This window comes from Salarias fasciatus, chromosome 19, assembly GCF_902148845.1.
Source record: "Salarias fasciatus chromosome 19, fSalaFa1.1, whole genome shotgun sequence".
Lineage (NCBI taxonomy): Eukaryota > Metazoa > Chordata > Actinopteri > Blenniiformes > Blenniidae > Salarias > Salarias fasciatus.
The window spans coordinates 2,342,897-2,370,666 of NC_043763.1; the positions used below are offsets into that span (position 1 = coordinate 2,342,897).

At 47.6% G+C, this 27,770-nt stretch overlaps 1 protein-coding gene across 2 annotated transcripts; it reads left to right on the top strand.

Annotated features, from left to right (window-relative positions):
- The first annotated feature begins 1,267 nt into the window (after positions 1-1,267).
- bahd1 (bromo adjacent homology domain containing 1) lies at positions 1,268-27,451 on the top strand. Of its 2 annotated transcripts, XM_030116869.1 has the most exons (8): positions 1,268-1,758; positions 17,607-19,300; positions 23,010-23,350; positions 23,441-23,600; positions 23,701-23,780; positions 23,876-23,967; positions 24,824-24,861; positions 24,904-27,451. In XM_030116869.1, exons 2-8 carry the CDS (start codon positions 17,716-17,718, stop codon positions 25,017-25,019), a joined length of 2,412 nt encoding a protein of 803 aa, XP_029972729.1. In that variant the 5' UTR covers positions 1,268-1,758; positions 17,607-17,715; the 3' UTR covers positions 25,020-27,451. The 2 variants fall into 2 exon arrangements, with proteins under 2 accessions (XP_029972729.1, XP_029972728.1); XM_030116868.1 differs by having other exon boundaries at positions 1,269-1,758; positions 24,824-27,451.
- The last annotated feature ends 319 nt before the right edge of the window (positions 27,452-27,770 follow it).

Below are 27,770 nucleotides of genomic sequence, written 5' to 3' on the forward strand. Positions count from 1 at the left end.
GTTTGACTTTGTTTTTCTGACACAGCTGAAGATAACCTTCCTGAAAGCTGCTTCCACAGCCGGAGGAAGGACACTCCTGCTAAACACTCATTGATGCAAACAGCTGTCAGATCAGTACATGAGATTAGATCCTGCAACACCTCCAGTCGCGGTGCCCTCTGAGTTTATGCAAAATAAAAATCGTCTCTCCGTAATGTTTTGAAGATGTTTCTCACATGAAATGGTCCTTTTATTTATCTGCCTTCCTGTGCAGTTTTAAAACTGTGGGAATCACTGGTGTACTAAACCACAGCTTCATGACCCAAAGAGACATTTTTGTGATTTTCCACCGAATCAAATCGACCTGGAGCCTCAAAACACGTTTAACCTTTAAAAAGAGGCTGACTCTGCTTCTGAAGTTTCATACATACAGAATTCCTGAAGCACAAACACTGGATCTCATATTTCTCATGTTGCATTTATGGAGTTTCAGTCACAGATCAGGGGAACTTTACTTTTTCAGCTGTATGTGCACCTGATTGGAGGGATTTCATGATTCTTTTCCAGCATTTTTCAAACAAATTTCAGATTTCAGAACATAATAGAATCGATTCCTTGAAGTATTGCTCCACAACCTCAGTACATTTTCAATAACACTGAATATCAAATACATATGATGATTAAAAAGGAAATAGGTTTTCTTTAAATATTAACATTTACAGGGCTTAATGGTCTCTATTTACATGGAGGAGTTATAGAGCGCTATTAAGGATTTAATTCCAATTTGGTTTATCGAATGACTCATTTAAGCAATTATTTCATGGAGCAGCTGTTGATCAATCAATCAATCAATCAATAAATCAATCAATCAATAAATCAATCAATCAATTTTTATATTTTTTGTTTTATATTTATTTATTTTTGGGCACGTTTAGCCCTCCATATAGGAAAAAAAGGACACTTTCGTCATTTTATTCCTTTTTTAAGTTCCCCTCTTTAAGAAACTTTGGTCAGTTTAGTCTTTATTGCCCCATTTTAATTACAATACTTAAAAAAAAAAACTTTTATTGTTAAATCCAAGAAGTAAAAGTCCCTTTGGAATCGACTGCGGTTTAAATAAAGTAGAAAACAAGGTGAGTCGTTAATCCGGGTGTGATTCGGCGGAATGCTGGCGGCTCCCGGTGTGTTTGGGGGTTTGATCCGGACAGATAGGGGCTGTCGGGAGTGTTGTGGAGACAGGAGCAGGACCCAGCAGCGGGGACGGGCGGACGGACGGCGCGGCCGTGGCCCTTTAAGAAACTCCATGTTTTCGCTTCATGATGCGTCAACATAAAAAGCGGATGATGCTGTTATGTAAAAAAAAAAAAAAAAAAAAAAAAAAACATGCCGAAGTGATCCGTAGTTTGCAGGAGCGGAGCTGAGAGTCCACCACGCCTCGCTCGGTGCTCGGCCGGCCCGTTCTGGAGAGAGACCCGCCGAGCGGACGCTTTTTACGCGCAGCGGCGGCGCCGCGCAGTTTGGAGAGAGGACGGCTCAGCATGAGGCGTCCTCCGCACCGCCGTCCTCCTTCGCTCGCGGGAAGCGTACACCTGACGCGACTCTCCGCCGCCCCGTGGATCTGATCCATCTCTCCGGGTCCGAGCGAACCCCGGTCGGCCGGGTTCCGATTCCGCACGCGACCAGGCGGTGAGACGCGGAACGCTCCCAACTCCGGGCGGCTGGACTGAAAGTGTGAGGCAGGACGGGAGCGGGTCAGGCAGCCGGGCTGGGATTATCACGGTACACACACACACACACACACTCTCTCACACACACTCACACACATCCTCCGCTGTCAAACTGCACGTTTAAAGGAAACTTTGTGGTGTTTGTGCGCAGCGAGCAGGTGGGAATGAGCTGTTTGACGGTGAGCGGAAGCGGAGCCTCCAGCCCTTAATGTCTCACACACACACACACACACACACACACACACACACACACACACACACACACACACACACACACACACACACACACACTGGAAGAACAAGTGCAGAGGCGCATTAATCCTGAATCCTTCAGCGCTAAATGTTTGGATGAGCAGCAGATGTGTTTCCAGGCTCCACCTGCTCCCGAGCCTCCAGAGACTTTGTTGGGAAGTTTGAAGGCGGAGTCGACAAGAGAACTCAGAAAAAGTCAAATTGTCCAAAGTGTAAAGCTCACAGACTGCTTAAATCATGAGCACGGGTTGAGTTTGACTGTAAAGTTTGCATGTTCTTCCTGTGTGTGGGGGGGTTTTCTTCAGGTACAGTCCAGCAGTGGAGGTCAGTTTGAGGTGGTGTGTGTGTGTGTGTGTGTGTGTGTGTGTGTGTGTGTGTGTGTGTTAGAGTTGTGTGTGGACTGACATTATAGCTGCTGCTCTTCTTTCCTGATGCTTCTGGTGGAACCGGTGTGTAAAAGAAGCGTGTTTTTATTTATGATGCCATTTTTAAAAAGATGAATGAAATGAAAACAGCATGTTAAAGTGCTAAACCCATAAACCTTCACTGTGTGAATCAATAAGTAGTTTTCACAGCAAAGCGATGTAGTAACAACAGTATAAATGTGTTAAAACAGTGAGTGTGTCCACCGCCGTCCGGCGCGGCGACTGTCTCTGTGGGCTTTTCTTAGAAAGCAGATAAAGAAGCATCTCATGCCAGAGTGCAGGAAGTAGATACTGAACGGACTTCCAGCCATGATTCGGTGAGTCGGGTCTGTTTACTGGACAGTGTTGTGAGTTTGGAGCAGACGGTCTCCTGTGGGTGCGGTTGTGCAGCCGGACGTCGTTTTCAGATTGTTGCAGTGTAAACGTGAAACTTTAATGAGATGAAAGTGGAAAAACGCTGCGTTCTCATTGAAACGCGGCCTTTCAGCGGCTGGCGGGCCCACAGGTGGCCCGGTGACTTCCTGGGCATGATGGCGTTTGTGGAGAGGCGCTCCGCCCGGCACCTTGACGGGAGGAGCGCCGCCGCCGCCGCCCACGCTGGGCTTGGTAATCCTATTATGGGCGAGGAGCCGTCCTGCGGAGAGAGCGCGACCTCCCAGCTGTCCCGGAGACCAACACAGAGCGGCGCCGCACAAAGCCTGCCGGTCGCTCCGCTGGGATGAGCGCCGCGACCTTTCCATTGTTGGTACCGACTTCTCCTGGAAGAGGAGAGTGTTTTCTGTGTGCCACGTTAACTCAGAGCTCCTAAAAGCTGTCGGCGGCGGCGGCGTGCTGCCATGGGCCGTGTGTGTGTCGAGGAAAAACCTGACATATTGTCTCTTTCTGTTTATCCACTTCCTCCTCTGGATTCTTTCAGCGCGTTGCCTGAATAAAGCTGCTGTCTCTCTCAGTCAGTCGTTCAGTCCACCCAGAAGCATCGTAAAGGAGCGTAAAACAATTCATTTATCAGCAACCACAGCTTTCTGACAGACTGAATTCAAGGCTGTTTTATTGTGAAAGTTTCCGGTCATTCGGGGAACTTCCTGCAGGGGAAAACACACTCTGAGTTTTCTATGATCAGCCTGTGAAATCATTAAAGGCCTGGTGAATAATTCACCCGGTTCCTCTTCAGACCTCACTGAGTAGCTCCTCTGCCGAGTCCGATCGGAGCAGCCGGGCGCGGAATCGAACCGGGGACCGCTGCGGCCCTGCTCTTCATTAGATGGTCCTTCTGCTCGGCGGCTCTGCTCCAGTCTTTTTCAGGACTTTTCTGGATGCTGAGAGCAGGAGGAATCCAACACGGACAGTGCTGTCATATCGTATCTCACTTTTATTCATGCTGCTGAAGTCAAACTCCACATATCGAAGCTTCTGACGCGGCTGGAGCCTTTTGAGAGCAGACATTTTACTCAGAATGTGTATTTTCAGAGTAATCCTCCCATAGTGGTCAGAGGTGAAAAGGGGCTTTGGACTGTTCACAGTGAGTTTATCCTCAGGTGAAACACTGAGACCGTCAGGCTGCTGCTTCACTGCAATGACTTTATGAGTTTTACATTAAAAAAGTATCCAAGTGCAAAGAATTTGTTAGAAAACTTAAAAAGTTCTTTCCTTCCTTTAGATTTTTACTTTTTGTTCCTGTTTGGACAGAAATATTTGCTCTTTTTCCTCTGGACACTCTGACTGGTCTGAACCTTCATGGCTTCATGTTTAGATACTGATTCTGACCCAGAGTGAGTCTGATGTGAGACACACAGAGCACCAGTGGTTTGCACTCTCACCTCACAGTGGGAGGGTCCCTGGTTTGAGTCTGGACGACTTGCGTGTTAATTGTTAATGTTAATTCAGCTTAACGAGACAAGATAAAGCTTTATTCACCCAGCATGCAGTTTTCACAGCAGCAGATATGACAAATATTAAAGAAGAATTCAAAGAAAACACTTAAAATATACGATTTTTATTAAGTCGGTATGAAATACCAAATACTAAATATATAAAATAAATATAATACTAAAATACCATGACTTGCTCACAAAAATAATACTGTAATAGCAGGAGTATTTACAACGTAATGAATAACAAACTCTGGAAACAGTTCAGAAGGAAATAAAAGAACCTGATACATGAAATCTAAATCAATAGATTACAGTAATTTATACTGGATTATGTTGCAGTGCTGCTACATTTGAACTATTGATCGAAAAAAAAAAAACAAAAACAAAAACACTAGAAATATACTGAAGTAAGTGAAGAGCGAAGCAGCACGATGAGCTCCAGCGTCCGGGTATGATTCCAGTCCACCGAGACCTTTTAAACATTTCAACTCAGCTGTAAAATGAACATAAAAGACCTCAGCAAGTAAAATTATGATCAATTCATTAGTTTCTGTGGTTTCTTTAAACAAAATGTTCTAAGTTCATTAAAACATTCACTCAGATATTTTTCTTTGTGAAGCAGACTGTGTCATTTCAGTTTAGTTTTTCATTTGGAAAATGGTGTAGTTATAGTAGACAGATTTTAAAATTTATGTTACGACACTATAAGGAAAAGTTGTTCACACAAACAGTGTGTGTAGAAAACAGCACAAACTAAGACAAAGCTTTGAAAGACAGACTTTAGAGAGGATCTGCGACGATAGCAAACCATAAAACCACAACTCTGAGATGTAAAATGTCAGATGGAAACTTTCTGTTTCTTAATAAAACGTATTTATTCACTCTGAAGGCTCTGAAGGAAACCGATCCTGATGACTGTAATTATTTTCTGTTTTACAGAAAATTGATTTATCTCATTAATATCACTCATTTCTTTATCTGCAGCTCTGCTCATGTGAATCAATCAGCAGGCGAATCTTTGGTAACAAACAGTTTAAACTCTAGTTAAAGTGTTAATTTATGGAGGAGGAGGAGGAGGAGGAGGAGGAGGAGGAGGGGGAGGAGGAGGGGGGGGAGGAGGAGGGGGAGGAGGGGGAGGAGGACAGAATGGGAGTTCAGACCCTCAGACGGCCGTCAGCTGTCCTCCGCTCCACAGCTGCAGTGGATGATGTGGAGCTTTCAGAGCCGGGGTCTCGCTCGCCGCTCACACACTCTGGGATTGTTTACATGGTGTGTGTGTGTGTGTGTGTGTGTGTTTGGCTGCAGCTCAGCAGAACAGAAGCCCTCAGTGTGACGGACAGGCGTCAGCCCCTTCTCAGAGCAGCACATGGCACCGGCCGGCCTGCAGCCTGGCAGATGCTGAAAGCCTGACTGAGGCCCCGGCAGGTGGGCCGGCGGGTGGCCGCCCCCCCTCCCCCCACCCCCAGCTCCTCTGTCAGGGACTCATTGTTCATGTCTGCCATCGCTCTGTCTCTCATTCTCCCAGCTCCTCTCCTCCTCAGAAAGTCTGTGCCGAAGTCTCTGAAAAGCCGTCAGGCGGAGAAATGCGGGAATCTGGATGTGAGAAATGTCTCCTCTGATTCCCAGCGAGGCTGACTTTCCTCTCTCGCTGCGCCGCCCTGCTCTCTTCACCGCTAGCGCTCTTCTCCCGCTGTGTTTCGATGCTCCGTCAGTCACGGCGTCGCTTCCTCTGACGGCTGAAGAACATCGATTATCTGGTTACGACGGTCTCTGTCGGGACGGCGGCTCTGATTTTATCTGGCAGAGCGTCAACATTTACTAAATGAAGCTGATGTGTTGGAACTGAAAGGCTCAGACAGGGCAGCGCTGCGAGTGCGACAGGGTTTGAACCCGACCGGAAGACGTGGTGAAGCTCTCAGTGGAAGCTGTGGTCGGACTCCTCAGGCTCCAGAGGAGAGATCAATAAAGTATCACAGTGTTATTTCTCTCCACTCGATACGATCTTCCTCCCTTCAGAGAGAGAAATTCATCATCGCCACCAAATATCTCCCGAGTTTGGAGTTTCTAGGGCGAGATTCCCCTGAATGAGGACCCGAGGACAGATGTGGACGGGTTTGAAGATCATGGAGATAAAACTTCAGTGAAACGGTGTGAAAGACAAACTGTGGAAATACTGAGGAGCTTCAGATCATGTGCAGGATTCAGCTTTTGGTTTATGCTCACTGAGAAGGAAAGTTCTTCACCAGAGACGCTCAAAAACCTGGAAACGTTTTAGCTCTCTTAAATACCTCAATCACTGTTTGAGGTTTTTAAAAATAATTTATTTACTTTTTGAACAGATCAGTGCAGAAAACCTCGAAAGAAACAGTTTGATGTTATTTGGTTATAATATTTACAGGAGTTTTCTTGTAACAGGAAAATCATAATGAGAATTTTGCAGGAAATCCATTAAAGCTACCAACAACCCAGTCAGCCTGGCAATTCCACTTTCTGCCAGCAGATGGTGCAGTGAGCTGCTTTATTCTAAATGCGCCAATGAATCCATTGTACTGACTAATAGGGATGTCCCGATACAACTTTCTCACTTCCGATACGATGCCAATGTTGCAACCTTGAGTTTTGTCCGATACCGACATTGGTCCGACACGATATCAGCGCGAATCATCCATACGTTCATTACTTATTTTGTAGTGTGGAATGTTGGAAAAGGCTTGATCAAGAGAAGTGATGGCATCAGCTGTGTGTGAACCTCTGAACTGGCGTGCATGTAACCCTGCTCCCTGCAATGTAAAGTCAGCGTCTACCCAGTGCAGTCAGGCTCAATACACGCAATACACTTTTGAAGTTCTTTATGCATCTTGGGTATAGTTAAACCCGACATTACTCACCATCGACAGGGGCTGGTCATCGAGCGCAATAAACTGGGCTGTTGTTTCTGTTACAGCCAGTGCCTTTTTGCCGTCCCGTGGGAGTTTGTCACGCTTTGCAAACGTTTCGGCCAGCGCTGGTTGTTTGATGGAGCCAGACGTTTGTTGTTTCTTCGCCTCTGTGGTCTTGCGAAAATCCTCATGCTGTTTTCTGTGATGCTGCTTCAAACGTGCGACGAGGTTGGTCGTATTAAACTTTCCGGGTTCTCTGCCACCGCGGGAAACTTTTGCATGACAAGTGTTGCACTCAGCTGCAGCGTCTTTGTCCGAGTTTATGGTAAAATACTGCCACACGGTGCCATCCTGCTCCTACAGTAGCGCACACAAGTAGGTGGTGTTGTTGTGATCAGTGGGCTCTGCACGCTTGATCAGAGACGTTCTATTGGCTGGAGGCAGGCGCTCTTCTTCTTTGGCATTTGTGGCAGGTGGCACCAACATAAAGGTGCATTACCGCCACCTACTGTGTTGAGAATGTGAACCAGAGTCACCACTGGATGGAACTGCTGGAGCGGAAAATGGACAGCTTAACGGAGCGCTTATATCGGAGATTTTAGATGCAATCCGATAAAATGCGATACTCATTTTTTGGCTGATATCGGACCGAGATCCGATATCAATATCGGATCGGGACAGCCCTACTGACTGACTAAAGACGTCAAACGGCTCTGAATCTCTTCACACAAATTAATTCAGGGTCAATATTTAAAGTATCACATAAACATGAAAATGTTGTCTGTTTTTACTTTTATTAGATGACCTGACTGATGTGATGTGAAATATCTGTTTACTCGACAGAGAGACTAAACCCCGTTCACACAACATTTTGAAGTTAAAACTGTAAACTTTCCCTGTGTTTTGGTGTCTGTTCACCAGCTAACGGGTCCTGAAGCTGCTGAACAAAGCAACTCTTTGAAAACGGCTTCCGAGGTGGAACTTTTTGAAAATGTTACAGCTCCGTCTCCGTAGCAACGCTGCTGCTGCTGCACATGCGTAGCTCGACTCGTAAATGCTTGTTCTGTTGTTCCTGTGGAAACGGACGTGGTTTTCTAAACGTTGCAGTGTAAATGCTGAACTTTCTGAAATGAAGCTGCTGAAACGATGCAGTAAGATGTGGGCAGCTGGGTGACGGAAAGGATGTGTGTGTCCCGTAGGAAGAGTTCAGTCTGTAGTGTGTTTCACACAGTGTGTGTGTTCCACTGTGTGTGTGTTCCAGTGTTTCTCCACCCGGCTCTCACGCCTCATTAACTCCACACACTCCGCTCCCCTCCAGCTGTTAATTGCACTCCGCAGAGCTGGTCTTGATGAGGACGATAAACATTTACGCCCGTTAAGCTTCACTCTGACCGACCTGACGGCGCTCGGCTGTGCAGTGGCGGCGGTCTGAGCAGGTCCTGGCGACTGTGGATCATCACGGCGATTGATCCGGACGCAGCGGAGCTGATAGCTGCTGAGCAGACGCCGGCCATTCATAACCGGATTAAATGTGTGGTTCAGAGCAGAGGATTCAGTCAGTGGGCCTCATTAAAGAGGATGTGCCTCTGCTTTCTGCTGTCGTTCTGATGGAAAACAGGACGAGGCTGTTGATCTTTCTTCAGCAGAACACAGAGTAGCTGCAGACGAGTTTGTTTTAATGATCTCGTTTTCCCTTTTTATTTGTTCAGCCAACAAACCGAATGAGTCACAGGTGAATTTCTAACCGGTCTGAAGAGCGAGCACGCGTGGCTCTGGCAGGACGGTCCGAGCGTCGCTGCAGACGTCTGGAATGAGCTCAGCAGCACGGCGAGCGAGGGACAAACGGAGGCATTGTTGGCCCCAAAACAACAACAACAAGCAGCGCTGCTTCTGGAAGCCGGCACTGAGACCGGAACGCCGCGTCGGTATTCTTCCACGTCAGATTACTAGACAACATATCGAGCAGCTGTTTCAAATAGATCAGTTAGATGTAGTTGTTTCATGAGGAGCTCGCTGGCTGTGAGCCTCTTATCGCACTGGAATGAGTCTTTAAATATATCCAGGTAATTATTGGATTTCTGTTCTGATTTGCTGGTTTTGCTGTGTTTCACAGTAAAAGCTCTTTACAACATCAGTTTTGACTTTTTGTGCGGAGAACTTCATCAAACATTACACTAAATGTTCTGGAAGCTCAAGTAACCTTTGCTGTTATTCATCAGACAGTATTGATTTACTCTGGAGCTACTTCAGCTCTCAGGTGTTCAGATGCAGGCATGAGTTTGTGTTTTATGATTTATTACTTACTACTTGGGAAGAAACGGTGAAAGATATTCCTCATTATTTCTGAAACAATAATAACTTTTTTCTTCTATTTTTGAAATTACTTGATGGTTTTCTTGGTTTTCAGGTTGTGTTTTCCTCCTGCTCGGTGAAGTCAGGTGCTTTCTCTTGGTGGTTTGTCAGTGTTTCTCACTCCTCCTGCTGTTTTCTTCATGTTTAGGGCTTCAGGAGCTTTTTTGACAGTGTCGGTGAGGAGGAGCAACCGGTGCTTTTCTTCTGTTCTCTACATCTTGATTCTGAGGTTTAAATATGGAGAGATTCCAGTGAAATATCGCGTCAGTGTGGAGAAGAGGAAGACGATAAAGAGGAAGACCTGCTTCAGCCTGCACTGTCACAGAGAGGGTAAACTGTGATGATTATTAAAATATCATTTAGAGATAAAATATATTTTACCTTGTTTAGATGGCAGATACACAAGGAGGGCACTTTGTGTGACATTTACCGAGCGATAACAGTCTGCAGGAAGTCTCAAGTCTCAACACACAAGTCTCAGAAGGCATGAGGAAAAACTGTTCTCCTTAAAAAAATTAACTTTTTTCTTTAGATTAATGTAAAAAAAGGGAGAACTTTAGACGGAAGCAAACACAGATCGAGCAACGCAGAAAAGCTCATGACTGTCGTCCGGTAAAGTAATTTCATGACAGATATTTGAAGTGTAATGTGTTACTTTACTGGGTTTCCTCTTCTAACACATTACCCAACTCTATTTCAGTCATGGCAACTTGACACAAACTTTTTTTGAAATTAGTTTTATTTCTCCTCAGTGAAGTGTTTCCCAGAACAGCCGGTCCCACTTGCTTCCGATAATGAAACATTTACGTGGTTTTCTGTCCTTTGGAGAGACATAAAAGGAAACATTCCCCTCATTCCTCGTCTTGTTTGATCAACCAAAGGCAACAGATTCAGCCTTATTCTTTCTCTTATCGTGTTCTTTATCTCACCGGCGCTTTGTGTCCCTCATACACAGACACACTGTTTATTTTTCACAGGGAACACTGCATGAAATAGAGGCACAATCAAAAATATGTTGACCAGCTCTGCATCAGTCCATGACCGGGGATCGATCTGTAACGACTGATCGGGTGTAAAGCTCCGTCCTCCCGCTCTGATGGCCGAGTCTGAGAGATACAACTTAATGAAGGCTATTTTAATGAATTAATGACACATTTATATATTTTTTTGATTTTATTTGCGCTCTTTAGTCCTCCACATACAGCTGCAGCTGCTGTATTTTGCTCTCTTGCGGTCGTGAATCGTCTTTTCTTCCATTGGCCTGACTGAGTTGTTTTTTCAAACTTACACTGTATGGTTCAGGTTTCAGTGGATTGTGGGATGCTTCCAGTAGGCTGTGGAGCCGTCGGGGCCTGAAGTGGACCCTCTTGGGGCCAGTTTTGGCCCACGGGCCATATGTTTACCTCTCCTACATTATATGATAGTGAATTGGGGTTCTGTAATGTCTTTTACAGAATTCCATTGATTTTTTTTTTAAACAAAATGACAGACTTTTAAAGCAGGGATTGTTGATTTTATGAATTTTACAGGATAAATGTCACGCGGGACTGTTAAATATTGAAATCTCCTTCCAGATCCGTGAGCCTACCGCCTCAGTCACACTGTATTATTGATAAATGTCTCCGGTTTTCCCGCTGTCGGTCGCTGCAGGCTGCGGGCAGCGGATGTACGGTCGGGTATGACCGGTGTTCGGGTGCAGGTCAGGGTGGATGTTGGTGGAGGTTTGGTGTTGCGCAGCGGGGACGTCCCGCGCGGCGCGGCGCGGCGCAGCGCAGCGCGTGAGTCTCGTCTCCAGCGAGCCGCTTCGGAAGTAGGTCAGCGCTCCGCGGCTCGTGCAGCATGTCTCCGGCCGCCGAGGGCTGCTCGCTCGGCGGATCGGCCTCCGCCGCGGCTCCGGGAGCAGCCCGCTGAGCCCCGGACCCCGGAGCCCCGGACCCCCGGCACGCGGACCCCGGAAGGTAAACCGTCAGTCCGCTCGCGGCTGGAGCTGATCCGGGTTTTTACCCGGCTCAAGGCGAGCCGGTGGATTCTAACCAGCAGCCGCGGAAGCCGGACCGATCCGGGATGGTGGATTAGTTTCCTCCTGTTTCTCCTCGTGCTCCTCGGTGGTCCGGACCACCAGGCGGGGCTCCGAGCTCCTCAGGGCGGCGGGATTACCGGAGGAACTGCGTTACTCAGCTGGATTTAACCCGGAGAGTCGGTGTCTGGGTAACTGGGAGGGTGGAGGAGGGAGGGTGGCGGACCAGAGGAGGACCGGAGGAGGACCGGGGACTCACGACCTGCCCCAGGAAAGTGGACTTGGTGATATGCAGGATCTGAAGCTGCACGTGCATGCGCGCACACGCATGCACAGCTGCTGAGGTTGGTCCAGGCTGCAGCCTGAAGGCTCTTCTGTCATGACAGTCCTGCACCCTGTCCTCCTTCTGGAGGAGTCTGTGAGACAGCCTCCTCCTGCTCCTCCTCCTCCTCCACCTCCTCCTCCTCCTCCTCCTCCTCCTCCTCCTCCTCCTCCTCCTCCTCCTCCTCCTCCTCCTCCTCCTCCTCCTCCTCCATCTATCACAGTTTGTGGCTCAGAGTTTGATCCATATCGGTCAGAGTTGCTTGTTTTGGGTTGACTGTATGTGGAGAACATGCAAACTCCACAGAGAATCAAAGCATGGTAATGCTTCATGTGGTAGAAAAGGCTCATGGAGGCTTCTTTTCACTGGCCCTCAGTCAGTTCGGTTCCCTCATCTTTAGATTTTCTACTTGGTGAATAAAGTGTTTAAACTCTCCCTCCTCTTCTTCGCTGTGAGCTCCACATTTGGAGTAAAGCAGTGAGCAAATTACAGGTTTGCATATTAAACCTGGCTGCTGCTTCACATCAGATTTGCACAAAAGCAAATAAGATATTTAAAATGTGTTCTCTGTCACGTTGACGTTACAGATCCTTTATCTTTTACTTCTCTCTACACTTGAGGGTAAAACCCGAGCCTGATCTCTGAGTCTCTCTCCTCACTTGAACTCTTCCTTTTATCAACACTGAGCTGAAACCTGTGATCATGAGTCACATCTGAGAGAGAAGAAAAGGTCTAAACTAAACAGTGTTGGAAATAACGACTTCAGCTCTTTCTTCTTCTGCCCCAGACGTTCATATTCTGCCCTGTGGCTCCTGAGCAGTGTGTGTGTGTGTGTGTGTGTGTGTGTGTGTGTGTGTGTGTGTGGGGTCGCGGAGGGTTCGGACCTGCCGCTCTGTTATCATGGAGTCACAGAAACATTGAGAGTTTGTGCTCAGCAGCAGTAATTTGACTGTTTTAGTTACTGAACAATAAATACGAGTTGAATCTGGTTTTTCCTCGATATTCCAGGTTTGTCGGGCCGTGCGGCTCTGGGCTGGGCGGAACGGAATCCAGCCGGAGCGGCTCAACATTTCCAACCCGTAGAATGAATCAACCAAACAGCTTTGGCCTGTTAGGTTTATGAAATGGAAGAACTTCAGTCGAAAGCCGTAGAATCTTCTCTTTCAGCTATTTTAGTCCGTTACACCTTGATTTTCAACCAATTCCAGCATTTAATAGTTTCAAGTTTTATTTATTTTGACTGGTCTAAGTTTGTTTGAATAATTTAGTTCTTTATTTAATTGTTTTGTTTGTTGTTTTGGTTTTTCTTAACAGTTTTGTTTTGACTTATTTTAGCTGTTTTAGTACTTTTACCTTCTTTAACATCTGTTGCTGTTATCTGGTTTTCAAGCTTTTTTAAATGTTTCAGATTTTTTTGCTTCTTTTAAATTATATCAGCTGTTTGAGTTATTGAAAGATGTATTCATCAACGTACATTTTACCTTCATTATGTGGTATTGATTTGAACCATTGTCGAGTTTTTCTTTGTTTATTTCTACAGATTTTAGTTCTTAGAACACATTTTCAAGCCCTGTAGCGTCAACCAGCACCCACTAGTGGCCTAACATGTGAACTACACTGTTTTCATGGTCTGGTGTTTTGTGAATGGACGTCGTTTTCAAAACGTCGTCACGTAAAGGTGAAACTTCTCTGAAAGTAAAATGCCAAATGATGCGTTTTCACTCAGGAACGTGATGGTGTGAATATTTGAACCCTTGTAGAGTGTGAAGGTGTGTGTTTCTGCAGCGCTAGGCGGAGTGTGTCCAGCGTCCTTGTCTTTCCCGGCTGGTGCCGGAGCTGTAGAGGTGTGTGTAGAGATGAGCTCCTGTCCTTCATCTCTGCTCGCTTGTCTCGTTCCAATAAAGCTCCGTGATTTGATATTTACCGACAGAAACTGGATGCGAGGCTCCTCTTGTCTGCCTGTGGTCTGGAAATGAAATTTCTCCCTCATGTCTTGGTTTCACGGCTCAGCGAGTCGCTGGGCAGCAGAGCTGTGAGTCGCTTCTTCTTGAAGGTTTGTGTGTTTGTGTGTTTGTGTGCTCCGCTCCGGGGATTTCTCCAACAAACGACAGCTGGTCTGAGTTGGTCTGAAGCAGAGCAGCAACAGTTCCAGCCTGTTGTTCCTGTTCGGACACACCGCGCTCTGCTGCGAATGGTTACAGACTGGAGCTTTGGGGGACTGTGAACAGGGCCTCAGTCGCGGCTGATCCATTGATCTAGTGAGAGAACCCGGACCCAGTGGGTTCAGGAGGTTCCGTAACCCCGGGCTCCTACCACGTGGAACCGGATCCCAGTTCTGCTTCACTTCTCTCCTTTCTTTCGTGCAGTGTTTCATGACTATGTGCCGTTGACCGTTGTCTCTCCTCTAGTCTGTGAACTCTCTTGATCCTCATTATAGATAGACCGATATGGATTTTTTAGGGCCGATGCCGATAGCGATTTTTTTCCATCACCCTTAGCCGATGGCAGATGATGGACTGCCGATTTTCTTGGACCAGTATTTGGGGCTGATACTGCTTTTGCTTCCTCCATTGACATCAAAAAATGGCCCAATGATCACAAATATTCCAGGTCTCAAGCTTAAAATGAGAAATATTTATTGAACATAACAGATTTGTTCCACTATACGCAACATAATTTATAGTGAACACAAATTGTTTGGTGCTAAATAATGACTATAATGCCCATAAAATAAAATAAAACAAATATTAAGGCATCATTAAAACAAAAGAATCCATGCGCGTATTAGCAAATGCCGATACAAGCGAAAAAGCTCAAACATCGGCCCCATATATGCCGGCCAATGTATCGGTCTATCCTTAGTTTTAATGCTGTAGTTAATGGTTTTTATTATGTAGTTAATGGTTTTATTGTTGTAGTTAGTGGATTTAATGCTGCAATTCGTGGTTTGAATGCTGTAGTTCATAGTTTTAATACTGTAGTTAGCGGTTTTAATGTATTGCATGTTGCGTTTGTGGAATTATATGGATGTTACAACTTAATTACATGCACGTTGCAGTGTAATTACATGCATTGTGTAATTACATGCATGTTACAACGTAATTGCATGCGTTTTCAAAGTGAAAGTACATGTGTGTTACATTGTAATTACATGCGTTTTAAAGTATAATTACATGTGTTTTAAAGGGTAATTATATGCATTGTGTAATTACATGCGTGTTACAACGCAATTACATGCATTTTAAAGTGTAATTACATGTGTACTAAACTATAACTACATGTATTTTGTAATAACATGCATGTTGCAGCGTAATTACATGCATTTTAAAGTGTAATTACGTGCATTGTGTAATTACATGCCTTTTAAAGTGTAATTACATGCGTTGTGTAATTACATGCATTTTAAAGTGTAATTACATGCGTGTTATAGTGTAATTACATGCGTTTTTAAGTGTAACTAGAATTTGGCACCCAGAGAGCGCAGACCTCCGCCACAGGTAAAATCAGTCACCAAGCCGCGCCGCATGCCGCATGCCGCACGCCGCACGCCGCACGCCGCACGCCCCCTGTCGGCGGGCTTGCCCAACTATGTGAAAGACTCCCTATCTCTCAATGATAAAGAATCCATTAACAAAATTCCTGGATCCAGACAGTGATCTGGATCATCATCAAAATTTAATGGATTCTAAGTTAGCCCAAGACCCACCTTTCCACAAAGTTTCATTGCAATCCGTCCATTACTTTTTCCGTAATCTTGCAAACAAACCAACAAACCAACAAACTGACGTGATTACATAACTTCCTGGCGGAGGTAATTACATGCGTGTTACAGTTTAATAACAAGCATTTTAAAGTGTGTGTGCCCGTATCGGCCAATGCCGATAGAAGTAAAAAAAACTCAAATATCGATACAAGAACCTGTCTGTCCTAGTTCTGTCTCTTTCTGTCCCCTCACCCCAACCGGGACAGCAGAAAGCCGCCACCTCTGATCCTGGGTCTGCAGTTTTCTTCCTGTTTTAAAAGGGAGTTTTTCTTTTCCACGGTCTCTTCCTTTTCTTGTGGATCTGTTGGGTTTTCTCTGTAAAAGTGTTGAAATGACTGTGTTGTAATTGCTGCTATATAAATAAAGCTGAACTTAATAAGGAGGAGACTTTGAAAAGAGGCTTCGGTCTTTCCTTGACGAGACCGGATGGCGTTCCTCCATCTTCATCAGGTCGTATCACGTCTCGTTTTATCAGCCCGTATCTTTAAAAACCTGCCTGTTTGAAAAGACGAAAGCGAAATCCAAACTGTGGTGCTGCTGTAGTTCATTTGGAGGTTGAATAGTTGGACATGTGGACGTGGACCTTTTGGTGGATTGCTTGTTGTAGTTTTGGTGGTTTTACAGTTTCTGCCGGTTGTTCGCGGCTGTAGTCAGTCTCTCTTTATCTGACTCTCAGAAAGTGATCCTTGCAGTGACAGCAGCAAACAGCTTCTTTTTTTTTTAAAAAATTGGAAAGTGTCATAGTTTTTAATTGATTGAAGCCGTGACTATGTGAGTCCGGTAAACATCGTCTCTGGAGTCACATGGCTGCAGATAAGAAAGATGACCGGCTGCATCTGTCATATTTTTCACGTATATATACTGCATTTAGTACAGTTTAGTGGGATTTAAGCTCAGGATAAAGATAGGAGCTGCAGGAATGTCCATCATGTCTTGGAGCTGTTTGACCGTTCAGACACCGTCCGTCTGTCAGGACCAGGACCAGACTCTGGCTCTCAGACAGATTGTACCCGCGCCGTAGTTTTCAGGCTGAAGAGTCACTTCTTATCAAATGGACCTGTGTTGGTCCGTTCTCGGAGGTCAAGCAGTGTAACTGTGTTTCAGCGGACGGGATGATTCGTCTGTTTCTGCATAAAGGTCACCGGCAGGCCCGTCGCTGACGACTGAAGAGGGTGTATTTCTCAGTAAGCGGCGTTTTTCTGTGTTGAGAGAGCTGGAAGGCGACTTCCTGAGGATCTTCCTGGAGACACTCGGTTACCTGACATTAGGGGTGTGACCAGTGTGGAGAGGCGTTTACAAGCCGTTTCATCCTGCTCGTGTTTGTTTTGGTCTGAAGACGTTGAAGCCTCCCGGTTTGTTTGCAGAAGACAGTTTGAGGTTCAAATATTTGCTCCTGTGGCTGAAACGAAGCAGCGAATCAAAGATCCATCATTTCAAACATGAAACCCGTCGCCTGCTTCTGCTCCGGCACCGAGCGGGTGAACGTCAGCAACGTGAGTCATTAATCTGCTTCCAGCGGCTTAAAAATGATTGATACAAAAGAAGAAAAGGTGATTGTTCTTTTCTGGATCTGGAATTAGTCACCGATCACAACAAAGCCAGCGGGGAGGCTCAGGGTTTCATAGATTCTGATGAATGTGTGGCAGTTAGTGAGTGTGAAAAGCTTCAGAGGAGCGGCGGCTCTGAACCGAACACGCGTGAAGAGCTCTTCCTGCATCCGGGCAGGGTTACATGTGCATGTGAAGCAGTGTGTGTTTGCATGACTTCAAATCTCCCAGCTCTCTTTCACCGTGACGGTCAGAGAAACCAATCCACCAAAAAAACGGCCAACTTTCAAAATCTGCTTTTGAAGTTTTTTTTTGGTACCTGTTTTTTTTTTTTTTTGGACTCATGCAGCCTTCTTGCTCACCTGTAGATTTTGATCCCGGGTTGAGAAGCGGTAGTAAAAGCCCGTTGCATGTGACCACACTCTGTTACTTTACGCCACTTTCAGTGTCTGGTCTTTCTGTGTCTCCTCAGAGAGTCTGTGGACCCGCCGGATCCAGAATGAGAGCTGGAGGTCCTGCCTGAGCTGAGGGACCCTGTGGATGAGGAGGTCTGGGAAGGTCTGCTCTGAGACGCTGAGACGATGGCGAAGGCTCAGCAGAGCCAGACCGTGACACATGGGAAGCCTCAAAAGAGAAAGGGGAACAAGGAAACAAGAGAGCGAGCGACGAAAGGAAATGGGGAAAAGGACGACCCGAGAGGAAGTAAAAAGGGCAAGAAAGACTTGCATCGACAGAGAAAGAAGACGCTGAGGATCGGTGATGGAGACGCGCTGGACTGCTGCGTCCTGCTCACCCGTCTGGAGGAGGGGAAGGCTGTGGCGAAGGAACACGACGCTCTGATGAGCAGGAAGCAAGCGAGTCAGGACGTCAGGAAGAAGCCGGAATCCGCCGAAAACAAGATTGAAACTGGACTAGAGAAGTCCCACCCGGCCAATCAGCATGCACCGGAACCAAAAAGCAACCGATCCAGTGCCTTAACCGCGCCTGAGCCCCGCAGGAGGAGGATGGCCTCCCTGAACGCCGAGGCCGTCAACAGCCTGCTGCTGTACCGGGACGAGCCCCCGGCCGCCAGCGAGGATCCGGCTCCGGGCCGGTCTGAGAGCGAGCAGCAGGGCCACACAGCCGAGAAGGCTTCTTCAGGAGGGGAAGCAGTCCCAGAGGAGAGCAGGAGGAAGAGGAGGAGGCGGCGTTCAGGAGCTCAGGTGGAGGACATCGACTGGCTCAGTCTGCTCGCCCCCACCCCTCGCCGCCAGGCAGGCCTCACCGCTGCAACGCTGCTCCGGCTCACCGGCAGCCAGTATGGATCCAGACGGCAGAGGAAGACCGAGGCCGGGCGGGGGGCCGGGGGCGGGGGCGGGGGCGGAGGCGGGGAGGAAGCAGCTCCTCCGGCTGCAGATGGCAGCAGGGAGGAAGCAGCGGGTGGAGGAGCAGCTCACACCAAGAGAAGAACACACTGGAGACACCAGGAGCGACCGAAGCACAGAAAACGGGCCTCAGCAGATCCGGGCCGGCCCCCGAGGACCTGCTGCTGCACCTCGTGTCAGGCTGAGGCTGTGGACCCGGCCTGGAGGGGCGGGGGTCCCGCCGGGGGGCCAGGGTGTCTGAAGCGCGCCCTGCACGGCGGCGCCTCTCTGGGATTCTCCCTGAAGCCGGTGAAGGAGGAGCAGACGGATCCGGAGGCGGCGTCCTGCTCCTGCTGCTCCCAGGAGCGCTGTGTGGAGTACCGCCACCGGCTGGCGCTCTTCCTGGACGACCAGACCTTCAAGGCCCCGGAGGACGGCCCGCCGCCCGAGGTCTTCCACCACCACCACCATCACCACCACCACCATCACCACCACCACCACCTGCGCCCGCCCCACTCGGTCGCCCACCCGGCGGCCATCGCCATCAGCCCGCACGCCTACGGCTGCTTCCCGGGTTACTACGTGCACTTCGGCCCCCCGGACGGCGCCCCGTCGCCCATCCCGCCGCCGGCCCTGCTGCCCGGCGGCGGGCCCCAGCCCTCAGGGATCGGCCGCCCGCCCCACTGCTGCTCGTCCGTGGAGCCGTGCTTCGGAGAGGCCTGCGGGGTCAGCGGCCACTCCGCCTACAGCAGCGGGATTCCAGGAGGCGCCAGAGGGGGGCGCTCCTTCAGCCCCTCTGACTGCAGCAGGCGCTTCAGAAGAGGTGAGGAGCCCGGCGCTCGTTCACTGCTGATGTGTGTGTGTCTGTCCTGCTATTCTGAGTGTGTGTCCTCGTGGACGTGCTGTGTTTGTTTTATTAACACTGGTGTTGCACCGATACCGTACCGATACCACGCCATTTGAGAAAACGAAATAGAGGAGCATGTTTTCTTCTAATTCTCCTGAACTGTCCCGTCCTGCACCTCGGCCGCCACACGGGGGCAGTGTTGCTGGTTTCCCTCCTTCCCTTCCCTTCCTGTTCTGCTCAGGTGGTGTTCAGGTGGTGTTTCCTGGCTGCTGCCCCGCCGCCTGATTTTCTCCCCAGTTTCCACATACAGCATTTTTCAGGCCATAAGACACTCGGGATCATAAAGTTCTCCGAATTATATCATTGTAACGTCCAGCAGGGCGGATGAACGGAAGGCAAGTTGGATCCTTAAAGCTGGTTTATTAACCACGGAAACACTACAGCAGAACAGCAGTCTGACCTCTGTCTGTCCTCTGACACACACACACACACACACACACACACACACACACTTTGCTTCCTTGCCCCGCCCCCTGCTCCCTCCCAGCCACTCACACCACAGCGTTGCATTCAGGAAACTTTAAAACATAGGAACTCACAGAACTCAATGTACCATAAAAAATAAGATCTACAGCAAAGATGCTACAAAAGTAAGTCTGTAAATAAATAAGGCAAATTAAGCGGCGTCAGCAGACGCCGTTGTGGGGTCCCTCTTCTTCCCCCTCTTGCTGGTCCAGTCCCAGAACGAGACCTGCTCCTCGCTGGGATGGAAGATCATTTCTGTCAGCGAGAATACCAGAAAACACACGGCGCTGCGTTCAAGTGCAATATGAGAATCGGTAAATGGCATCGGCGTGTTATTTGTTAGTACTCGCCGATATCGGCACCAGCGTTTCAGTGCGGCATCGTTGCTACTGCCGATACTGGCATCGGTATCGGTGCAACTCTAATTAACACACACAAATCAATCTACACTCACACACATCGTGTTTTCCACATAGGAGCGCCGGATTGCACCAAAACAACAAAGCAAACGTTTTAAAATAGCCGCAGAGGCAACAAGAAAGCTTGTCAAAGTGTCTGATTGTTTCATGTAAATTACAGATGAGAAGAAACATTATTTTAAAACGTGCAGACGGTGTGCTTCGTGAGTGTGAACCCAGGAAGTCCTCAGACCGTCGGACAAACCGAACCGCGGCCTGCAGCTCTCTGGAGGGCGGCCATGTTTCCATGGCGACTTCACACCGCCACGAGGGGAAAGTCACGTTCACCGCCGCTCTTCCCCAAAGCGCTGCGCGTTTCACGTCCAACCACAGGAAGGAATGTTTTCTCTGCTCTGACTTCCTGTTGCAGTGAGCACATCGTGCAGCCTGACGGTCTGTGATCCAAACAGCAGCGCAGCGCCAGGAGATCAGTGTTCAATAGTTATAAAGTCAAATTTAAATGGAAAGCCTATTTGAGCCAAAGCACACTCACTCTTTTAACATTTAAGCATTTAAACTGAATGAACACCTTTAAAATGAAGTAAAACACATTGGTTTTAAATATCGATACGCCACAACTCAAATATGTATTTGAGATTATTAACATAATTAACTTAAAACATTTATTGAGTGAATTTACATTTGAGAATAGTTTGTTTCATTTCATTTCCCAGCACATGCTGGTGGCTGTGATGTTGAGCTGCTGAACCGCTTACCTGAAAACTACGGAGATGAACAGCGTTCGTAGCACAATGGGACAGACAGAGAAGTCATTTCTGCAGTGGAAGTGTTTTATTCTGCCACATTTAAAGAAAGGCTTCTCCAGAAAATAACAGAAATCTGTGGTTTAAATGTTTATCTCTGTGTGTTTATCTCCTGGAGGGAGGGCTGCTGGGAAGAATTCGGTGGTTAAAATCGGAGCACGAGGAGGAACATGTATTTTTAAGTTTAGTTCTTAGCGCAGGAGAACTTTTAAAACTGTCTACACACACATTGTTTTCCAGAACTGCAGCTCAGTTACAGCTTTTCAAAGTTAATTTTCATCAAACTTTTCATCAGCAGAAATGAAATGCCCAGAAATGGAGCAGATTCCCACAGGAGGGGCCTGAAGTCCTGCAAATCATGACCTGTAACAGACTGATCTGACTGCAGGGACGGCCGCTGCGTTACAAATAAACTGTCTGTTTAAATGTCCTGAAAATAGAACAAGCGCCACAGAAACACACACTGACAGTGAGTGTGTGTTCCCATGCCGTCGACGCCAGGTCACGCTGTGACTGCTGAGCTCTCTGAAGCAGCTTCTGTAGGAGCAGCAGGCAGAAGGTTTCTCTGTTCACTTCATTCGTCTGTCGTGTAACTCGGCTCTTAGCTTTAGCAGTCAACGTATGTGGGATCTATTAGACATGCCCCACACAGGCCTGCTCGTCAGCCCTGGTTCCTGGAATTTCTGTCTAATTTATTTCCCAGTTTATATGGTAATTAATTCACTTTGAATCTCAGTGTTTTCGTCTGCCTCCTTCAGATTCATTAAAACGTGGCTTGAGCGTCTTTTCCTTTCCGCTGTCTGTCACAACCAGGAGGCTTTTATAGCCGTTTCAAAATAAGACTTCTCTTTCTCGTACCATATTTCATTGGGCTGAATTGACGTTCAGTCATGAAGAAAAGTGCCTCTGTGTTCTGTGTGGAGCTGAAACTGGTTCAAACACAGGACGATGGCAAAACATGTTGAATTCGGTTTATTATCCCGAAACGTAACTGTTGTCTGACTTCTTTGCTGGGCGTTGCAGTGTCAGAGCTCTGAGGCCTGAGATCCGCCGTGAAACAGTGTGAGCTCAGACAAAGCCTCACTGTAAAGATGAGATTATAAATACATGCATGTGGGAAGTTTTGGAAACTTCACTGCATTTTAAGCATCAATAAGAATGGCATTTTCTTAAAATTGAAGTCAATTTTCATTAAAATTTTCAGTTTGAACAGACTTATAATAAGATTTTGAATTAAATGTGAACTTTTTCCAAATGATGCTATTCTTCTTTGCACGTAAACAAAGGGGCCCATGAGGAATTCTTCAAAAATGTGTATTTAAATGTTATTTATGGTATAAATTTACTGGTTTGGCCCACTTCAGCTCAGCTCAGGTAAAGAGAAAATCTGAGAGCTTCGTCAGTAGAAGATGCTCTCAGATGCTCCGTGGTCGTCTCTCAGCGGAGGACTGGTTCTGAGCCACAGCTGCTCTGGAGGAGGACATTCTCCCGTCAGGGGGAGCAGCTCTAAAAACACACACCGATGGAGCTGCTGGTTGTGGAACTGGCCGTCACACACTCACTCATGGCTTTGGAAGAGGCTGAGAATAAACGGGAGTCGTTTTAAATGTCGTTAGTAACACATGTGCTCCTGTGCTGAGATGAGCTGGAAGGTTGGCGGTCCTCCGCCGTCCTCCGCCGTCCTCCGCCGTCCTCCGCCGTCCGCCGTCCGCCGTCCGCCCACGCAGGGGCCAAGCACACCTGCTGTCATGAGCGCCGGAGCACTCCCGCTCTGACCGACATGGAGCTTCATCCTCTGTTTTACTCACGAGCTGATGGCGTTCCTTCCTCCTCTCAGTGAAGGACAGCGTTCTGTCTTCTCTCTGTTGTTGAAGGTTCTATATTAGTCCATCTTTTTGTGTCCATTTGACTCATATTTTCTGCCCTGCCCTCCTCCAGATGAGCACCCGGCCGCCGTCAGCCCGTCCTCCAGCCCCAGAGTGCTGACGGGCTGCCCGGTGCCGGCGGCGCCCCCGGCCGGCCAGTCGGCGCCGTCGGACCCCAGCCGGCCGCCGCCGCTGCTGCAGGTGGCCAAGGAGAGTCCGCAGAGCGCCAAGCCGCCCAGCGGCTCGCGCTCCGGCGGCGCGGCCCCGCGGCCCCCCGCCGGGGACAAGAAGCAGCAGCCGGGCGCCGCCGCCGGGGGGCAAACCGCCGGCAAGCGGCCCCGGACCGGCCGGCAGAGGTCCACCAACGGCTGGAGGCCGGTCGGCCCGCCCTTCCACAGGGAGGTCTTCTCCGTGGTGCGTGGAGCAGAACACACTCTGACAGCAGGAGTCACACAGACAGGCATCCAGAGCGTGTGTGTGTGTGTGTGTGTGTGTGTTTCCCAGGAGGACGAGTCTCCCGTGCTGAGGAAGTGCTTCGAGGGCGTCCACAGGGGCGGCGAGCTGATCCGGGCCAGAGACACGGTCCTGCTCCGGTCTGGGCCCAGGAAGAAGTCTCTGCCCTACGTGGCCAAGGTGTCGGCTCTGTGGGAGGAGCCAGAGTCAGGTGGGCGTGTCCCGCAGCCCGGGTCCTCCCGGAGTGACCGCTGCTTCAGGGACCGGTCAGTGAGCTGTGTGTGTGTGTGTGTGTGTGTGTGTGTCCACAGGAGAGCTGATGATGAGCCTGTTCTGGTACTACCGGCCGGAACACACACAGGGCGGACGCAGCGCCGGCGTCCACTGCGAGGTGAGACGCTCTCATGGCAGAGTTCAGTGGTGAGGCTGACCTCAGGTCAGCTGCAGACCGTCACACACCTCGCTGTGTGTGTGTGTGTTTTGCAGAAGGAGATCTTCGCGTCTCGTCACCAGGACGTGAACAGCGTGGCGTGTATCGAGGACAAGTGCTACGTCCTGACGCTGGCTCAGTACTGCCGGTGAGTCCAGCGCAGGTCACTGCAGGCGTCACTCTGTCAAGTGTTCAGCCTCAGCCAAATCCTGTAAATGTTTGTTCACTTTTTAAACAGAATGCACCATAATAAACTTCTCTGAGGGGATTTTGTGATTAATTGATTAATATTCACATCTTTTGATTTCTGTCTTTCTTCACAATAAGTTTGTTCTCTGAACAGACACAATTCCTGCTTTAGAAATGTAATTATTTGTTATTTATCACATAAGCCATAAGTTGTTACTGTTAAAAAAATCAAACATTCTCTGCAAATATTAGAATAATTCATCTGTTTTATAGATGTCATAATCATCATAAATGAAACTTTAAAGTTTTTGGTTTTCCTGTATGACGGAGGTAGAAAGAATTGATTAAAAACGTTTCCAAGATTTTTTTAAATGCACCTGTTTGTTTACATTCTCTAATTATAATACAATTAATTTTTTATGCGAGAAATGTGTGTTTTTCCTGTAAAAGTAGATTTTTTTTAAACAAATGTCACAGGATTCTTGAGTATTTTCGAACAACGACACTTTTAATAGTGATTATCTGAGTTTCAGTGAAGTCAAGCTGAGTTTACAAACTCTTTTCTGATTATTTAAATGTAAAATACATTAAAAATGAGTGGAATTAAGACATATTTGAAGCCTTGTGTGTCGCAGTGAGCAGTGTAATAAAACCGGATCACATTTATTCTGTTAAAATGTGAAAAACCAGGTTGAATTAAACTGAATTTGGATTAATTAAACCTTTTCAAAGATATTTTTAGTCCCGTTTTAATGTGATCTTCCCTCCCGCTCCCCCGGCTGTGTTTGACGTGTGGAATGTCTTCCTGTCTTCAGATTTTGTGCCTTGGTGAAGCGCCGCCGCGAGGGCGTCCGCGGCAGCGCCGCCGCCCTGCTGGTGCCGCCCATGGCGGGCGGCGGCGCCACGCCCACCCACCACTGTGTGCCCGACGGCGTGGACCCGGAGCTGGTCTTCTTCTGCCGACACGTCTACGACTTCCGGTACGGACGCCTGCTCAAGAACCTGCAGTAGCCGCCGGCCGCCTCCGGGGGCGGAGCCAAAGGTCGGGGAGCCCGAGTCCGTCTGGGAGGAGAACCGGGACGCTGCACACACACACACACACACACACACACACACACACCGCTCCGGAGGACGACGCTGCTTCAAGACTCATTCATGGTTCATTTGGAGTTGATGGGAAGCTGCAGCCAGCAGGCGATCAGCACAGTTGAGAATAAACTTTAATTTACAGCTTTTCAAAAAGGTGAACTAACGGCTGGCAGAGATGCATCAAATTCTCCCAATTTTATTTTAAACATTATATATTTTAGATTCATTCCAAATGACCTGAGATTCTTCAAGTCTTTTTTTTTTTTGTTATATTTAACTTCTAAGTCCTGAAAATCTGTGATTAAATTAGGAAAAATACAAGAATATTTTACGAGGAGGCCTCAGTAAAGGCAATTTAAATAAAAATAAATCGTTTCAAGTTTACATTTTTGGTAAAAACAGATGTTCCTGTTCTCACAGAGGCTGTATGGAGGGGAAAGATATTCCAATTTTATTATTATAATGGTTATTTATTTCGAGGCATTTTTTCCAGAATTCTTTCGTTTTATTTGAGCCGTGGTCACGGAGCGATGCCTTCACTGTCCTCGTGTTTCCAGAGGGGAATAAGAGAAGTGTGTAAAAACCATCAGATGTTGCAAATCTGCAGGATTTTAAAGCGAAAGCGTCGAACTGGCACGAGAAGAGTTTTGTTTTCATCCCTTTTTCAAGCACTTTTGATTTCCAGTGTTTATTATGAGGCGAGGAAACACAGTGCGTGTGCGTGCGTGCATGTGTGTGTGTGTGTGTGTGTGTGTGTGTGTGTGTGTGTGTGTGTGTGTGTGTGTGTGTGTGTGTGAATTGGATTCATGTTCCCCCTGCTGGCTGCTCTGCAGGAAGCTCAGTGTTTGTTCCCGGTGTGGGAGCAGCTTCCTGTTCTACCTGAGCAGATGAGTCCTGCTCCCGGTCCTCCCCCCCCCCCCCCCACCCCCCCCCAAGAGCCTCCTCGCCTGACCTTTGAATGACCTTGCCGTTAGCCTGAGCCCTGACCTCGCTGCCTTATCGCCCGCTCCCAGCTCAGCGGCTCTTCATTCCAACTAAAGACGCTCCTCACCGTTCGGTGTGTTTCTCTGAGTGAGAGCCGGAAAATGAGAAAACCTTCTGGACTGACGCTCTGACCATGAAACAGACGAGCAGCCGCCGATTGCTTCAGCATAAAAACTGGAAGCAGGATCACTCTGGGGGGGAAAAAGGAGACACACATTCCACCGACACACACCGTTCACACCTCCTCTCTGGACGGCTTTACACAAACCAACCACCAAAACTCTGCCAAACTGACCGAGGAGAGGTTAATCGGAGTTAGGAAGCTTTATTCAACTCAGTGATTTTCATAGTAAAAGATGTTTTTTATACCTGGACGGACGGAGGAATGGATCCGCCGTCACACAGCGGCAGTGAGAGACGTGAAGCACAATGGTGGAGGCTGCATTACGGCTAGTTGAGCTCAGTTTAATCCATTATTTCAGCTCATTATTGAGGTAATTTGTTTAGTTGTTCACCACAGAGTCACATTCAGCCTCTCACTCCTGAGGTTACATGAAGCACTTTCTCCCATAAAATGTTTCATAACTTTGTGTTAAGTTCTGGTTTATCCAGGGTAAAAACACAGGTTTCCTTTTACTCCCTCTGCTTCCAGTCTTTATTCTAGTCTAAACGAAGCTGGTTTCTGCTGTGGGACTGTATTCTGACCGTCAGGCTCTGATTGGATCCTCCAGATGTCAGAGGTCGTCAGCTGACCTCCACGTCAGAGTCGGCCAATCTTTCCTCCATCGAGCACAGGAGAGATTTATTTCCATGAAGGCTTTTCTAATTGAAGGTTTTGATTTGATTTCTAACAATATGTCTGGTTTCCTCAGCCCGGCTTCGTGCAAACCAAAGGTTTTCGCTTTATTTCAACAAGAAATATGAAGAGTTTGCTTTGATTTGCCCCTGAGCGGTGAAGTTAGAGAAACCCCGCCACTAAACGGAGGTGAGAAGAAGTGATCCCGATGTCTTAACGGCTCCTCGGTGCCTGCCGTTCCCTTCACTGCAGCAGCTCACGGCTGACCCTCCTCAAGCCTTCTGTCCCGTTCTGTCCGTCAGGTGACCCTGGTCTGGTCTCCAGTCACCACAAACACACGTTTGCACCAAAAAACAAAACAAATAAACCTGGTGGAGGGTCTCCAGTGACTTCAGTTTCATTCCCAGGTCCATGGAAACCTGATCTCTGGTTCTTCTTTTGTGAATTTATGTTCTTATTCTTTGCATGGCTTTTTGGGAATATTAATCGCAGCACAGATTATTTGTATGGTATCAGATGGACCTCTGTAATATAAGAAGATATTTAATTGTAATAAATAATATATGAGTTTGAACCTGGTGCAAGTTTTTTTTTTGTAGTAATGATTGGTGGCCACAAGGTGGCTCCCTCAACCAATATTCATCTGTGTGTGTGTGTGTGTGTGTGTGTGTAAGCTAAGAATTATGCTTGTCATAAGGTTTATTTGGTATAATCACTCAGTTAACTGTATTTTAAAGTCTTTCTCTTTGTGTAACATGAGTTTTACTTCACTCTGTGCTTCACTGCTTCTGTCTTGTTCTGTATTTTACTCCTCTCAGACCTGGTTTACTCTTCCATTGATCTGTTTTGTGGGGCAAATTACAGCGAGTCAGACTAAAGTGAAAGCCTGCAAA